Source organism: Drosophila tropicalis, unplaced genomic scaffold (assembly GCF_018151085.1).
Source record: "Drosophila tropicalis isolate 14030-0801.00 unplaced genomic scaffold, ASM1815108v1 contig_593, whole genome shotgun sequence".
Classification (NCBI taxonomy): Eukaryota; Metazoa; Arthropoda; class Insecta; order Diptera; family Drosophilidae; genus Drosophila; species Drosophila tropicalis.
Window position 1 is genome coordinate 3,258,789 of NW_027173070.1, and position 16,765 is coordinate 3,275,553.

A 16,765-nucleotide genomic window follows, 5' to 3' on the forward strand; every position below is an offset into this window, starting at 1 on the left:
TGAGTTCAGGTGAATTTCAAACGAATCATAAATATATATGGAATTTCGTTTGAAGGCATATTTGGTAGTCTTATGAATATTTTAGCATACATCAAGAATTCAAAAGTTTTTCTTTGATCAAGTAATTGACAAATGAAAATTTGAAGTTGAGAGGTGTTGGATCAAGGTAAACCATTATAAACTTAAAGATCTTATAAAGACACGTGACAAAGGAAACCAAATCAATAGAAAAGTGATTGATACTGAGGTAGTCTAACAAATAGAAGGAAAATTCCAAGTGTATTTGAGTCATTTTCACTAAATTTGTTGATGTTTTGCGATTCCCGCACTAATCTCAGATCTAATTGAGTAAAAACCTTTCCTGGGAATCAACATTTAGATGCGTCATTTGTTTTCTACAGATTTCTAGAAAAATGGATATACTAAAAGGATACACAACGTAAAACATAAGATTAAGAGTGAAAGAGCTGGAAAGTGATCAACCTGAATGAGCAAATAGCCGAGACGATACGTATTTGTGGATGGCTCAGGAATTTAAGCGGAAATTTTAATAAAAATCATTTACAATTTATATCAAACACAGAAAGAAAGAGAGAGACGAGTGACTACACACTATGGTAAAAGGGGGGAAACTGGGAGTGGGCTATGGACCGGGGCGATTGTGTGTGTTTGTGATAAAAATATACATATGTATATATACCAAACAATGAACTATTGGAAGTACAAGTATTATGCCCACGTTGTATATAGTAAGTATAATGTCAGTCGAGCACGTTCAACTCGCCAGAGCTGGAGAATTGAACCACACACACAGGGAAAGGGCAATTAAGTGGGAGGAGGTGTTTGGTGGTCTGGTCTCCATGTCGTCGGTGTTGTATTCAATTTTGTGCAATCAAAGCCCCAAACCATGTGCTAGTCCCGAGTCCAAATCCAAATCCGTGTGTCTTTATATATATAGGTATAATATGTTGATCTCACTGAAGGCATTAATAAGATCTTCATTGGCTACTGAATGCGCCGGGGAATCGAGCATAATTTGCACTGCACATAGAGAAAAAATAATCACATCTGTTAGTTTTTGCCTTTTTCTCGCAATTGATGTATAGAACAAGACTCCTTTATACAGAGATTTCCATATTCATGCAATTGAGATATATACTTCAAATTCTTTTTCCTTACATATTCACGAAATCGATAGATCATAATGAAAATACATAGAAAAGGCAACCAAAGGCGATCCATCAGTTTTCCACTGCAATCCTTCAAAGAAAGTGGCCCATTATTCAAGGATTCCTCATATATTCTCGATTTAATACTTTCACAGTTCACAAGAATCATTATTAAGGTCATTAGAATGCCCATGAAGATATTTCGATTGGTTATGATAATTGAAATAAATTTTTCAAGTATTCGTATATTTATTTTCATTTTGACTGACAACTTTTTCGCTTAGTGTATGGATGGAGAAAAAATTTGATTCAATTTAATGATCACAATTTGCTCAGTGATCTGAGTTATCAGCTCAATTAGAGCTAATCGTGCATTATTATGAACATTTTTTGTTATTTTTCTTAGGTTCAAGACCAACAAATTTGTGTAAAGAATTTTTAATTTTCGGCAAATACACCAGAAATCACCCAAGAAAGAGAGATAGCATCAGTTTTTCCTATGTGAAAAGGTGTGGGGGAGTAAGGGAGACAGTTGTATGTTTAACTTCCTCTTTTCAACACTGTTCACTTGAGGCGCGCCATATTTGGATTTGAATTGAAGGCATTAAAGTTTGTCCTAACTTTTTCTTATTTGGTATTGAGTGAAACAAAAATAAACTTGAAACTAAAACTTAATTTAAGTGCACCTAATCCTGCTGTTTAGGATTAATTCACTTTCTTAAGAAATGTTTTCGTATTTAAAGAATTGGTTAAAGTATTTGCATTTTAAATAGATCGTTTCAAAATTTACCTTTTCGTTTTCGAGTTGTTTTCAAAATTATGTGATTTGTATATCCAAATAGGTTTAAAGTTGAGTTTTAGTTAAGAGTCTCTGGGTAACTCTTCATAAAGTATTGCACTAGAACACATTCAGTAGTTTCCTTTCTAAACTAAATATAGAACTTGTCACCTTGCCATTTTAGTGAATTTTTAATATATTTGCACTTTATCAAACCGAAATCGTATTTGAATCGTAGCCGTATGATTTACGGCGACTTTTCTGCCAATATGCGACCGTTAACTTTGAGACCGTCCCACGGACTGAACCGAGTTTGATATGAAGGCGCTTTACGTTGTGATTCGGTTACGTTAAATTTTTCAATTCCAATTTCTGTTGTCGTCTTTTGTTCACTTTATAAATTGGCTCTGATTGCTACTGAACCGACTGTCTGGCTGTCTGTCTGTCTTCTTGGCATGGACTGGCTGGCTAAGCCCCCGAAAGAAAGAAAGTAGCGCGCACAACCAACCGTCTCGCTCAACGTAGTGAAATGGAATGAAGTTGGCTCAGAGTCGCTCATATTGCTCGTGGCTCTCGCGACTCACCTGAGTCTCTCTCTCACTATCAGTGGTTATGGGTCTCTCTCTCTCCTTCTCTCTCTGTATCTCTTTGCGATCTTGTTGCACCTTGCTTACTAGTTTGCGGCGGTTTTGGTTTTATGTGTAAATATCTTGATTTTCTTTTACCTGTTTCCGTTTATCCTCTACAGGTGTTACTCTCGCGAGTTTTCCCAAGTCCCTGAAGGTCACATTTTCGCTCATTAATCGTCACTTTCTTTTTGAAGAGAGTCATCAGAGCCTAAGTAGATGCATAGATTGTGCCATATTTTTATGAGTGTAAACGGACTACAAATTAAATGAACAATTTTATCCTATGCAGGTTCGAAGATTCTTAAGATTCTTTGGGATATACAAATTGCAAAGATAATATTATCAGTCATAGCTCAAAGACTCAATACCATAACACATAAAGAAATGAAAAATGCATTGAAAATTTGGAAATAAATTTCTTAAAAATTTATTCACAAAAGGGGAAAACAGTAGAAAGAAACACTAGAATGTCCATGTTTTGTAGGGAGTCGAAGAGCCAGCCCGCCAGTGTAGAGTATGGGAGTTGTGTTAACATCGGTATTGAAGCCTGAATTGTATATGTAGACGTACATTTGTGTAGATCACCTAAGTATCTCCATGGAAGATTATGTAGATTTGTGTAGGTTTTTCATCTAATTAGCTCCATCACGGCTGAAAGAGGCTGCCTGATGAGGCAGATCAGCGCCATAATGATAGGTCTCCAGATCAGCTCCATAGTGATACGTTTCCAGATTAATGCCATAGCCTCGCAGCTCCTTTACACAGTTTGCCATCTCTTTGTATAGTTCCAAATGTTTGATCAGTTTAAAATCGTAGTCATAGTGCTTCTTTTTGACCCAATCAATGATATAGACCATCACACAAATGGGAATCCAAGTACATAGAAGACGATAGCCCAGGCTTCCAGAGAAACTAGTAATAGTTTCTGGCCAAGTTCCAGCATAGTGCAAGTATATCTTCTCCATGAGATCCTGGAACCTTGCGTTAACCATTGGTACAACCAACACGAGAGCAGCCAAAAGAATACTTAACCACATCTTGGCAATATTAATGATACCACGTACCAAAAAATTCCCCGAAATTTGTTTGTTAAAATTAAAATTGTTCCAAAACATTTTGTTTGTTGTCGGACAAGCTCTCAGTCGAAAGTGAATTATTTGTTCATTCAAATATAACTCGAAAGAAAACTGTTTCTCAAGGGTTGCTTGGAGCTTCTGTTTTTCAATATACATTTGTCAACACTTTTACGAACAACGTTACCCAACATTGCTCGTCACATGTCATAAAAACGCATGCGCAGCCCCAAGTTACATAGTTTTTTCTTAAAATTTTTAACCGTGAAAAATGCAGCCGGAATTCAAATTGAGGTCGAAAATCCTTTTGCAGCCTTTGGTGCTTTTACACATAATTGACGCCTACGATCGTCGTCCCAAGGATTGCAATCAGGTGGGTGTAAAACTTGAGGTATATTTGCCCTTAAGGTTATGCTGAGTCATCAAATTCTATTGTCAGGTGATTGGCACACTCTTGGGGCGGAACAATCCAGTAAGTGGGCACCTTGAGATAAGCAATTGCTTCACACTTCTCCATAAGGACTATCCAAATAGCAGTCGGATCGATGTGGACCTGCAATACGCCAACGATATGTACGAATTGAATCAATTGACCTATCCGCAGGAGAAGATTATTGGTTGGTATGCCACAGGGAAAACGGTATCTGGTTCCGCTGTCCATCTCCATGAGTACTATGCTCGAGAGTGTGCGGATGGTAAGCCCATGCACTTGCTGATTGACACCTCGCTGCGTTGCCAACGCATGATGATGCGTCTCTACACCGCTGTTGTGATGGGTGTTCCCAATGGCACCAAGGGTCTCATGTTCTCACTACTCCCACTTGAGATGAGTTCGGGTAACCCTGAATCGGTGGCCTTAAATCTAATGAAGAAGAATGCTCTCCAGCCGAGTAAACAAGTGGGACGCATCTTGCCGGAGATGGTCCAGGTGGTGGACATAACGCGTGACCTGCAAACGAAGTTGGATTTGGTTTTGCGTTATGTCAACGACACTTTGGCTCGAAAACGTAGTCCCAACAACACGGTGGGCCGGGCCTTGCATGAAGCCCTCACCTCTGTTCCTTTGGTGGATGCCGAAAGTTTTCGTATGATGTTCAATTCAAATGTTCGCGATATGCTAATGTCAATCACATTGGCCACCATGATCAAGGCCCAGTTGAAAATAAGCGAAAGTGTCATCGCTATGTCAAATCGTTAAGCCTGTTTGAGAGACAAAGATTATTTTAATAAAAGAAACAGTAGCCTTAGCTTCTGTCTGGTCTAAACTTTGCTTATCTGTTTACTTATGTGAATCTCAGCTAGAAGGTTTTAAAATCATTAATAGATTTCCACTATGATTCCAGCCCATCTGAAAAGTAAGCATTAGCTGGATTATGGACAGTAAAAACTAAGAAATGCATTGAAAATTCGTTAACAATTTATTTATGTTTTGTAAGGAGTCGAAAAGCCAGTGTCCGCCAGAGTAAGAAGAAGAGAGTTGTGTTAACATCGGTATTGACGCCTGATTTGAATTGTGTCTAGTCACCGACTCGCCAGCATTGGTTGTATATGTAGACGTATATTTGTGTTGATCACCTTCCAAGTTTCTCCATGGAAGGCTTCGAGTAGGTTTTTCTTCTAATTAGCTGCAAAAGTGCTAAAAGAGGCTGCCTGATGAGACAGATCAGCGCCATAATAATAGGTCTCCAGATCAGCGCCATAGTGATAAGTCTCCAGATCAACGCCATAGTCGCTCTGCTCCTCTGCACTGTTTGTTGCCTCTTCGTATAGTTGCAACTGTTTGATCAGTTGATGAGCCTTGTTGATGAGCCAATAAATGATATAGGCCAAGCAAAGGTAAATCCCTGTACTCAGTAGACGATAGACCAAAGTGACAGTCAAACTAGTTATAACTTCTGCGAACTTCAGATATATCTTCTCCATGAGATCCTTGAAGCCATTGTTAATCACTTGTAGAACCAGCAAGATATCAGTCCAAAGAATACTTAACCACATCTTGATGCGACGTACTAAAAAATTCCCAGAAATTTCTTCGTCAAAAGTAAATTTTTTTGATACATTTTGTATGTTGTCGGACAAGCTCTCAGTCGAAAGTGAATGATTTGTTCATTCAAATGTAACTCGAAAGAAAATGGTTTCTCAAGGGTTGCTTAGACAGCTTCTGTTTTTTAAGCACGTTTGTCAACACTGCTGGCCCATGCCATAAAAAAAGAATTCAAATTAAGATTGAAAATCCTTTTGCAGCTTTTGGTGGTTTTACATGTCAGTCAGGGACGTTATTATCCAAGTAAAGTCATCGGACTTGTGGTGCCCGAGAAGGAGTTAGATTTGGGAATAGCTTCAAAAAGATTTTTAAATATTGGACTAGATTAGAAGGTAATTATATCAAAGTATTATCCGTCAATGTTATTTAGGGAAGATGTATTATCCTGCTATAGAATTATACAATGATTCTTAAAGATCTAGATCAGCTTGTAAGAGTTATCATTCAAGTCTTACCTAGGGAAGTCATGTGTGTTTCCTTAACCCCCCCCAAAACTCCTTGAAGTTGTTCTTTAAATAAAATTCACTTCAATCCAAAGAATTACTCATGCCCCTTGTTCAGATGCCTTGTTCTGATCTTGCATTATTTATCAAGTTATCAAGTGTATATATGTACATACATATTCAAAAGCCCTACCCCAAAAAATAATAAAGAGAAAGAAAAGAAAACAATAACCACAGAACACGTACATATTTATGTATAAATATTCTCCCTCACAAAGAACATAAAGAAATAGTGGACATGGATTGCTGGGTTAATGTCTTTTGCGGACACCTTGGTGGAAGGCACGTATTCATAAGAGGAGATGAGGTTCATCATCAAAAATGGAATTCAGGAAGATCTGCTGACCTAGGTTATATATGTATAGGAGGGGCAGCTCATGGTTAGTGTGTGTATTTCCTAGTTATTTAATCAAAGTTAATTAGATTAACACTTTTTTCAAGTGCATAATTATGACATATCTCGTTTAGTTTGTGGTTGCTGCTGCTGTTGCTGCGGTCATTCCGTAATTGAAGTAAATACGGTGGGAGTAAAGGACGGGGGCAATCTGAAATTGTCTTTACTGACCGCGTAGGCTGTGTCTCTCTCTCTACCTATTGTTGTTGTTCTTGGTCACTTGGAGGTGTCTGCCTATTTACACTCAGTCAGTCAGTCAGCCAGCCAGACAGACAGGCAATGAGGCATTTGTTTTGATGGAGGGCGTTGATACTGTGGGCAATGGCACTGTGAAGAAGAAAAAAATAAAAACCCCGGAGAGATTATGAAAATCTTGACATTATGTCGCCAGTAAAATGCTCTTTATGTTGTCTTTGTCCCATACTACATAAACGTCAATGGTATTGATAATTCTTACTACATATACATATGTATATCAACAAATTTGTATTTTTTCTGTATTGTTATTAGTTTAGTTTTTAACATTATAAGAACCCTTTAGAATGCTTTCCTATTTCGTCTTGTTCTACCATGCAGTTCTGTATAGTATGTATGTACATACATATATTTTCATAAACAATCTAGTGACTTTTGCTTGCAAATATTAAGGGGAATCCCCTACAGAATCCTCTCTAAAAAAACAACAACATAATTCTAGGCTTTACATTAAGGACCTCAGATCGGTTACATACAGATTTGTACTTCTTATTGTTCAATTTCTTATCTCTTAAATTACTTTTAATCATTTTCGATTGCAGTTTGCTGGATCTAGATCCTAGAAGCTAGAGCTGGAATAACATCGATGGCGACTATCGATAGGTTCGATGGTTTTGGCATTCAAGCTGTTGGCACTTTGTCCCTTCCTAATTCTTTGCGACTTGCCACTGACACGTGTTTCTTCGAGTGCTTGTGAAAATTTTAAAAACCCACATATTTCATTATGGATGCTATTCTTGATCTGGTAAAAGAATTTAATGACTTGTTTAGAATAAAAATGTTAATTTTTTTAATTTGTTTTCCCAGTTCGCACATCAAATGAATGCAATGAATGCGTTATGTTCCAATCAGTTAAATGCAGTGAGTTTTAGAAATAATTAAAAAAAAAAAAAGCAAAATCATATTTGCCTGCCGTGTGTGTGTGTGAAATCCTTCAAGGTCTCATTCCATCTCTTTCAATTTCGCTATTCCGACTATTTTCCATCTCCTTTGCAAGTCACATGCAGTTTATGTTAGTTTCGAACAATGAGCAGAACCGATCTATGTATGTATAATGACAATAGTATGATGGGGATATGATTTCCTTAGTAAATTTGGTAAAGATACTCCCACTCCTTCACTTAATGATACAGCTGTCCGATCCGGACGATTTTCATACTTCATCTTACCCAGGATATGAAAATTATAAATTCCAAGTTTCATCCAAATAGCATACGCACCGCCGGACGAATGGACTGGCATGGCTAAAATACATATGTGTGCTAGTAATTCAGTCAGCATAAATTAAAGCTTTTGCATAGGCAAAGAAAAAGTTTAGCTAAATCCCCACCAAAGGAGTGACATGCCTGCAATATTTATGTTTTATTCGATTGTCAATTTTCAGATGCGTATCCTGCTTCAGCAAACACATATGGTGAGTAATTTAGGCTCCCAGAAACTGATGAGGATTGCCATAATCCCACAACAGCAAGCCATAATGGCGGCGGATACCTCTGGCTCCCAGAAAGTGTTGGAAATAGCTAAAAAGCCACAACAGCAAGCAGTAATGGCGGCGGATACATTAAGTTCCCGAAAAGTGCTGAAAATTGCTAAAAACGAACAAGAGCAACCAACAAAGGTGGCGGGTACCTTAGGCAGGCAGAATGTGTTGAAAATTGCTAAAAACGAACAAGAGCAACCAACAAAGGTGGCGGGTACCTTAGGCAGGCAGAATGTGTTGAAAATTGCTAAAAACGAACAAGAGCAACCAACAAAGGTGGCGGGTACCTTAGGCTCCCAGAAAGTGTTGGAAATTGCTAAAAATCCACAACAGCAGCCAATAAAGGTGGATGCCTTAGGCTCCCAGAAAGTGTTGGAAATTGCTAAAAACGAACAAGAGCAACCAATAATGGCAAAAACCTTGAGCTACCAGTTGTCAGTCATTGATGACAACGGAGAATATGAAAGGGGCTTTGAGCCGATGGCCTCGTCATTGATGGACAACAAGGAGAACCTTCTTTCTCGTATGATTAGACTAGGCGACATTTTTCAGAGGCTTCATTTTGAAGCTCTACAGCGTTGTTGTCTCTGCGGTACGGCAGTTTATAAGAAGGGACCGCTTGCAACACTTGTACATGTGTTGCCTACAGATCCGTTGTGGTTTATATACCCTAAGATGCGATATTTGCAATGTCTTCCGATGCGTCTACAAATCACATCTGAATTCCCACCGGAAGAGCTGCACGGCTGTAAAGTTCCTGCCGCTAAGAGTCACATTGAAGACCCTACTTAAAAGCGGCAAGGAAGAAGCGTTTGTAACCGGAATGATTTCCTCAATTGAGACAAAGGGTTCGAAAGAAACCGTAGACATCGTGAACGAAAAATTCGATCGAAAAATGAAGATTGCAAACAAAGACAACCGATCGGAGAAGAAGAAATATACTCTTCTACTAAAGTAACTAATGGAATGAACTTGCGCTGTTTTCTTCTTTGCTTCCCTCTATGCCCTGCCCCTGCCAAAGCCAGACAGATGGATGGACGGACGGAGGGAGAGACACGTCTGAAAACGAGCTGTTTTAATTTTATTTACTTTTAATTTTAATGCTTTATGTACACATACATAGATTTAATTGTTAAATGCAAATGTATGTGTGTGTTAAATGGCGATAAGCTAAATAAAAGCACAAGTTCATCTTTGGCTATGAAAATGTTGATTTTTATTTTTGTATGATGAACTTTAAACTTGCCCCAAAGGGAACTAAATATTATCATTTAACTAAGTATATAGAGAGCGAGAGTGAGAGGGAGACGGAGAGAGTCTTATATATAAATGGCAAAGTTATTTTAATTTAAAATTTTTGCACGATTTCTTTTTCAATTTTATTTCATATTAGGCAAAGCTTTCACCTCACGATAATAAAAAAATGTTTGGGAGGCTCTTCGCATATTTTGTTGATGTATTTTTGGATTTTTTTTTGTTTGTTTTTATTTCGTTTGAATTTTGTTGTTGGCTTGCGACATTGAAACAGATAACGCACACAAGATCATTATGAATATTATATGTTTATATACGTATGTAATATTTGGGTATATTATATTTTAGTTGCTTATGCAATGCATTGTCATTAACCTTTGCCCTGGTGCCAAAGTTCCTAATACTTGAACTCCCTTCGTTCCGCCTGCCTCTCAGCACTCATCGACTCCATTCTCCAGTTCGGCTTCTATGATATCGGCATGTTGTCTCATCATATGATTGTTCAGATTGCCCACACTCTGATAGCACTTATCACAGAAATCGCAGGCGTAGGGCTTTTCGCCAGTGTGGACCAGAATGTGCGAATTCAGATGACCCCTGGTGAAGAAGGCCTTCTCGCAGCGATCACATTTGAAGGGTCGCTCCATGTCGGGATTGTGGGAACGCATGTGGGTACGTAAATCCGATTTGGTTGGCCAACTCTTGGTGCACTTGGGACAGGCGTAGATTCTTGGTTTCGACTCACCCGTATGGGTACGCAGATGGGAGACCAATTGGGTGCGTAAGACGAATTTCTTTTGGCACTTCTCACAGCTGAAGGGTCGCTCAGTCGAGTGAAGGGACTTGAAATGATAGCGTAGACTGTGCCGCGAGGCGAAACTCTTGTGGCACACCTCGCACTGATATCTCAACTCACCCAAACCATGCACTGAGATCATATGGAGCTTAAGCTGAAAGTTCCGTGTGAATTTTTCTCACACTCCAGGCAGTGGTGAAGGGAGCGTGGTGTGGTCGAGGAGTGCGTTGTCTTTGCCTTCGTTGAGGGAATAGCTGGCGCAGATGACTCACTGGCAATGAATGGGGGTTCCTCTTCCAGTGTGGCTGCCAGATGATGTGGGGTATTCAGTGTTCCTGCTTCCCATGTGTTTAGACTTGCCGCTGGTGGAAGGTTGCTGCTACTGTGGCACTGTAGGGAAGGCTCTTGAAAACCTAAACTACCTGCAAAACAATTCAGAACATTCTTTTAATTTCAACTCGTAGTGGGACTTTTCTTCTTGACTTACTGAAATCGACATATTCCATTAGGGGAGCCACATAGGCCACAGGTTTAGCCACTGGTTTAGTTCTCTGCTCCTCCAAGCTGCCCACTTCTCTCTCTAGGCATTCGAGGACATCATCGAGAGCCAGGGCCTCGCCGGCAGCTACAGTGCGTTGCCATTGCTCATGTCTAGAGAGAAGGATCTGCTCCGATTCCAGGCATTTACGACGAAATTCCAGAGCATCCTGCAGGCGATGCAGGCAGAAATCACAAATCACATCCGTCAGGCCATCATTGGGTTCGACATGGAGTTGAGGGGCCAGGGTCTTGAGTTCCGCACTGAGATGGGCATCATGGATATTGTGATAGAGTGGCGGCTGTTTCAATAGACAACACCGGCAGACCAATGGATGATTCAGCAGCGAGAACATAATACTTGATTGGAAAGCGTCCGTACGGCTAGCCGGTTGCTGGCCTTCTGAGCCCAAGTACAAGCAAAAGTAGAGGCCTCTCCTGGTCTCCTATCAGAGGCACGTAGGCACCCAGGGCAGAGAGAGAGATAGCCCTTGGCTTAAGTCTATGATGATAAGAAAGTGTGATCATGATGATCATGATGATGATGAGAAGAAGGCGGGGGGACCATGACTTTGGAAAAAGGGGGTAGGGGACGGGCGTGAAAAGGAGGAGAAAGAGAAGGGGAGGGTTGTACTGTCAACTTTTGCTAATTTGCAGATTATTCATACTAATTGATTACCATTGGAGATGCAGCTGCTCTATGGGCATCTCTCCTTGACCCCAGATAAGAGAGCCTCCCTTTCTTTCCCTCTCTCTCTATCTCTCTCTTTAGCTAGTTCCCTGTATTATCTCATCAAAAAATTATATGTATGTATGTATGTATGTATGTATATTTGGCACGTTGGGTACGTCGGTCAAATTGGGTGGTCTTCTACCCTGCCTCCTCTTGCCCTGCCCTTTTAATGTTTGTCCGCAACTTGTAGATTATCAGCTGCTTATCACATATGAAATTGAGCTTTGTTTTGATTTTTTTTTTCGAGACGGGTTTCCCGATTTACTGTTGTTGTATTCACTCTAGACTTTTGGCAGCCAAAACAGCTTCAAGGACCTTGAAAATTTAATGGAACTCTAGCTCATATTGTTTGGTATATCACAAAGATTCATTTGATATAAAATTATCGAGGGGTTTCCTCAGGGAATGTCTTCCATGTCCCAACATCATGAGTAAAGTGTGTGATCGGAAGTGACTTATAAACGAGCAAACGAGGCAAAGTGAAGCCTCGTCATAGTTTTCAAGGGGTTTTATTTTACTTACAATAGAATAACAACAATTTGTAGGAGATATTTACACGAAAAACTCTGTTCATTTGTGGGGCTGATCGAAAAGCAAACGACCCAAATGCACCTGCTGTTGGGCATAGTAACTCAAGGCCTCCTGATCGAGACCCACGGCCGGGGAATTGGAATTGCCACCCTCCGGGGTCACGGATTGCCGTACCAATTCTCTCAGACTGGCCGATATTTTAGCCGTACGATAACGTGCTTCATGATGCCTTTGACGACCCTCAACAAAACGCTGGGATTGACGTCGTTTGCGCTGGATATCCTCTTTCAGTTGCTCACGTTTCAAGCGTTCTATTTGCTGACGTTCTCGCCAGTGTTCCTCATGCTGGGCCTGTTCCACATAATTGTCGTGCTGCAGGCGTCGCAAATAGGATTCCAGGAGTTCGGTGCGCAGCTCGTCGGCCCGACGCAAACGCTGAGTAAGACGCATACAGATGTCTCTTTTCTTGAGAGTGGCATCCAGATTCTGTTCCTCCTGCTGAACGGTGACTGCCTCACTGCGTCGCAGTTCCTCGCAGCGGCGCTGACAAAGGGTCAAATCCCGCTCCAGTTTCATGGAGGCCAGACGTTGCTTGGCTGCCGCATCTTTGGCATCGAGGGCACCGCGTAGACGTCGCAATTCGGCCAAATCGCGTTCGGCCAGAGCCTGCAGACGGGCTTTGGTCATGAGATAATCCTGGAATTGCTTGTCATGAACGGCCCGTTTGTACTCTTCCACTTGCTCGCACTTGAGCAGCTGACGCTCCAGACGTTCATTCTCCCAGTATTTGCGAGCCAGCCAGGCGTGCTCCTTATCAGCCGCCTGTTGACTCCTCTTGACTGCCATGCGATTGAGTATCTTCTGATCATGGGTGGGTATCTGTTGATAGGCAGCTCGCACTGTGGGAGCCAAACAGAGATTGGCCATGGAAACACAAAGATTAGATTTGGGGGAAGGAGCTTTCACATGATTAACATTATCCTGTGACTTGGATTTGCCTTTGCCAACAATGGAAAGAGCTGGAGTATCGTTCAAGGAACCCAAAATAGACTGCAATGAATAGAGATAGAGAGCATTAAACTCCATTTATATTTAGGAATGCTTCCTACCTGCAGCATTTTGCAATCCTTTTGCCGTCCTGCACGTTGTCCTCCTCGTTGGCGAGACTTTAGTGGTTCGTTTTCAGTTTTTGCGACTTCTTCTTTTATACTTCGCTGACTTCCCGCACTTTTTGATCTACGACTTCGACTGGCCGTCGAACCGCGACTTGGAATCTCTGTGGCTGAACCTCTACGGCTACGTGAAGTGACCTTTACCTCAATTCCACTGGGAGATTTGGCTGTTCGGCTGTGACTACGCTTGCATTCCTTTTCCTTTTGATGCAACTGCTCCAAGACTTTGATATCCTGATCCAATTGTCGCAACTCCTCGGAGTCCTTGGTGGGACCATTGCGGGCACTCACATTGCTGCTGCTATGCGAGCTATAGCAATCACAATGACAAATGTCACAACAACTGTCCGCCAAATCCAATTCCTCGAGCAATTGCAAGTGCTCCTCCTTTAACTTGGCTTTGCTCTTGGCTGCCGCCTCACTGCGACTATGTCGCTTGCGTTTTGGCGTCATTTTAAGTCATCGATTACACCTCCTTTTGCCTTCTCTAGAGAAAGGAATGCAGGTCAGAACTGCAAGGAATTTTTAAGTGGCACAAAGTCCTTACCTCCTAATATTGTGATGCTTCTCTGCGTAATAATAAACCCAAATTCCTAAGCAAAAACATGTTTTGTTCCTTTTTTTGTTGACTTTTTTATCGACCAGGGGGTCGAATGGTTGCCAAGGACAACCACCCTAAGGCGCGCGTTCGACATTTGGCAAACTAAATTATTTTTAGAGGTTCTTTTCAAAGGTATTTTTGGCCACCAATGGAATGGATATGGCGGAAATTAGCATGTCAATTAATAGACAATCCAAAAGGATTGAGGAAGGAGTAAGGACACCAACTTTTAACAGCTGGCAATGGAACAACAAGAAAAGTAAAACATTTGATAAGCTTGTTCTGGTATTTAGTTCTCTTTTTTTGCCCTGACTTTGATACATGCGATTATTGTCTGCGGTGAAACTATTTTGAAGGAGCTTTGTGTTCCTTTCATCACGTAAAGTAATTTTCCATTTCCAAGTAAGTGGTAACATGTGTTTAGGGCTATCGATTTGCATTACCGGATCAGTAGATTTAATCTCAAAGATCCGAAGTTTAAATTATCTTATTTATCTTATTGATTACGTCTTTTGAAATTTTGAACTTAGGTTCTGGAAAATATATCTAAAACTATTGAACTCAAAAATCACCAATTCTATTAAAAGATCTTAAAGAAATGAAACAAATAAGATCTTTTAACATTGTGACATCATCATGTCTATGTACATATGTGTTAATACCGAGTGATTACTCTTTTTCCAAGAAACAATTGTTTATAACAATTGATACGAAATCAAAAATAGAAAAATTATTATTTAGTGATAGCAAATTTTGTTCAATTTCCGCGACAGAATTTGTGTGGTGCCCAAAAGCATTGGCAAAATCATGTTTGACTTCTAAACCAAAAAACGACTTGACCTTTTTTTTAATTTTCTATGAATTCATTATTATATTTCTCTGGAAATGTTGATATTTTACTTTTAGGAAACAAATAGATTATTTGGCACACAGACAGTTGGCTAGACCAACTCGCCTAATTAACACCAAAGTTCATGACCTCGTCAACCAATGGTATATCAGTTTAATGTAAGGTTATGAACATTATTTAGTTTCTTTAGACTAATACGGTCGAACACATAATGAATAGGGTCCTGTCGCTGCAATAAACACTGTGTCCAGCTTCTTAATTTAAGGGGATCCCAAGTTAAGATTGAACTGAATATATAATATAAAACGTTATATGTAAATATTTGCTCATTCATTTATTATATTTATATTCATATTTATTTCTAAGACTAACATGTTGAAGCTGCCACAACAGCACCAGTTGTTCCAATAGCCACGCCATAGGTTAAACTACCCAAAGCACAGGATACCCAGCCTAAAAACGGTATATACAAGCCTCCTAATCCCATGCAGGTTACGTAAGCCAGAGAAGTAGTGCCTAATGTGGTAGCGGTTGTTATGGCAGCTGCATCGAGACACGGTTTATGGTGCTCTGTTTTATAGTGAACCTTTTTTGCGGGAGGAATCGGTTGAGCAGGATTCTTAAGATCTGCATAACTTTTCAGGCAATATAAATCGTCTTGGATCAAAGGTGGAAGTGTAAAGCTTGCCTGACGCGGAAATCTGTTAGAATTGCTTCTATAATAATCTTCAAATCTGACAGCTCTATACTCAGTTGATTGACGATTACCATCTAGTACCAAACGAAACCATCGACCGTCGTTGGTCACCATCCAATGATTTGGCTCAAAGTCATATGGTAGTAAATTTGTACGTGTTAAGTGCGATAATGATTCAAGAACTCGCTCAGGCGTTGTTTCACCTCTGATATATCTTAACATTTCATGGTATAGTCCAAACAGTTCATCAATTACCCGTTGTCCCACTATCGTTCCTGCAAGTCTTTCAAAATTATCCCCAGGATCATCCCGTCGCAAATGTGGAGATGGTCCAATAAAAATATTAAACGGAAGCCACATAAATATTGTCTGTGCTACAGTCTGATCGGTAATCCGTTCTTCCAAGTTGGCGAGCACAACTTGCTCCGGAGTCCCTATGTCATGCATGTGTCGAAGTTCACGAAACGGTATTGATGACTGTTCTGCCGCAGGACGCAAAACTTCATTGTATAGGCGTTGAAAATATGTATGGTCTCGGTCATGTAAAAGACTATTGAAAAACCTTCTCATCGTTTGATATGGAATGATATGATGCCGACTCAGTGCTATAGTAACTGGAATATCTTGTTCTCCATGAAGCGCTGGAATATTTACGGGTCGTCCTCGAACAGCCATTTCAGGAACTCCGGCTGAGTGATAACATATTTGTTCTGCTGTTGGATTAACAGCATCAACGGCAAGCCATGTTGCAATTAGTAATATTAACAATGTTATTCTAAACATTTTAATTTCACTACAGGACTAGTGGCGAAGCAAGGACAATTCTAAATAAGAGAAGAAATTTTTTACTGATATACAATTTATTCCTAATTAGAGTAATTTACCGAAAAAATTGATCCACCGCGAATGCAACCTCTTTTAGAATTTAACAAAATTTATTAATTTCAGCTATTTATACGATTTCTGTCCAAAAAATAGATTGAAGTGTGTCGTCGCACCGACTTCAGTATACCATACAGGAAAGTGACTTATTCAAAATTTAAGAACAAATGGTGAATAGGGATTCCCGGAGAGAAGGAAAAATGCCCAATCTTCATTCGTTGAATTCAAAATATGAACTGATTTTATTAACAAAAGTATGGAGTTTATATAGGGAATCTTAGGCTTAACAATTGTTCTTAAAATATCTTATTCTAATGAGACTCAAATCCCACGTTATCGGGGGTTGAAAATTATTATTATCTTGGGCACGGCTTCGGCCACATGACC

At 40.0% G+C, this 16,765-nt stretch overlaps 3 protein-coding genes and 1 long non-coding RNA gene across 5 annotated transcripts; 2 read left to right on the plus strand and 2 right to left on the minus strand.

Moving 5' to 3' along the window:
* The first annotated feature begins 3,776 nt into the window (after window positions 1-3,776).
* Window positions 3,777-4,914, plus strand: eIF3f2 (eukaryotic translation initiation factor 3 subunit f2). Its single transcript, XM_068290966.1, has 2 exons — window positions 3,777-4,022; window positions 4,089-4,914. Exons 1-2 carry the CDS (start codon window positions 3,921-3,923, stop codon window positions 4,845-4,847), a joined length of 861 nt encoding a protein of 286 aa, XP_068147067.1. The 5' UTR covers window positions 3,777-3,920; the 3' UTR covers window positions 4,848-4,914.
* Window positions 4,915-7,423: 2,509 nt separating this feature from the next.
* Window positions 7,424-9,018, plus strand: LOC137577718 (uncharacterized). 2 transcript variants are annotated; one of them, XR_011032458.1, is made up of 3 exons: window positions 7,424-7,590; window positions 7,653-7,706; window positions 8,230-9,018. It is a non-coding gene; the product is annotated as an uncharacterized lncRNA (long non-coding RNA). The 2 variants fall into 2 exon arrangements; XR_011032459.1 differs by lacking the exon at window positions 8,230-9,018 and adding an exon at window positions 7,785-7,893.
* Window positions 9,019-9,518: 500 nt separating this feature from the next.
* LOC137576969 (uncharacterized) lies at window positions 9,519-11,461 on the minus strand. Its single transcript, XM_068290321.1, is given in 3 exon segments — window positions 9,519-10,552; window positions 10,555-10,797; window positions 10,863-11,461. Coding segments are annotated over 3 exon segments (1,191 nt in total). The 5' UTR covers window positions 11,269-11,461; the 3' UTR covers window positions 9,519-10,010.
* A 754-nt stretch (window positions 11,462-12,215) lies between these two features.
* Window positions 12,216-13,905, minus strand: LOC137577910 (accessory gland protein Acp36DE). Its single transcript, XM_068291500.1, has 3 exons — window positions 13,896-13,905; window positions 13,286-13,835; window positions 12,216-13,226 (listed from the first exon to the last, which is right to left on the minus strand). Exons 2-3 carry the CDS (start codon window positions 13,799-13,801, stop codon window positions 12,216-12,218), a joined length of 1,527 nt encoding a protein of 508 aa, XP_068147601.1. The 5' UTR covers window positions 13,802-13,835; window positions 13,896-13,905.
* Window positions 13,906-16,765: the final 2,860 nt, after the last annotated feature.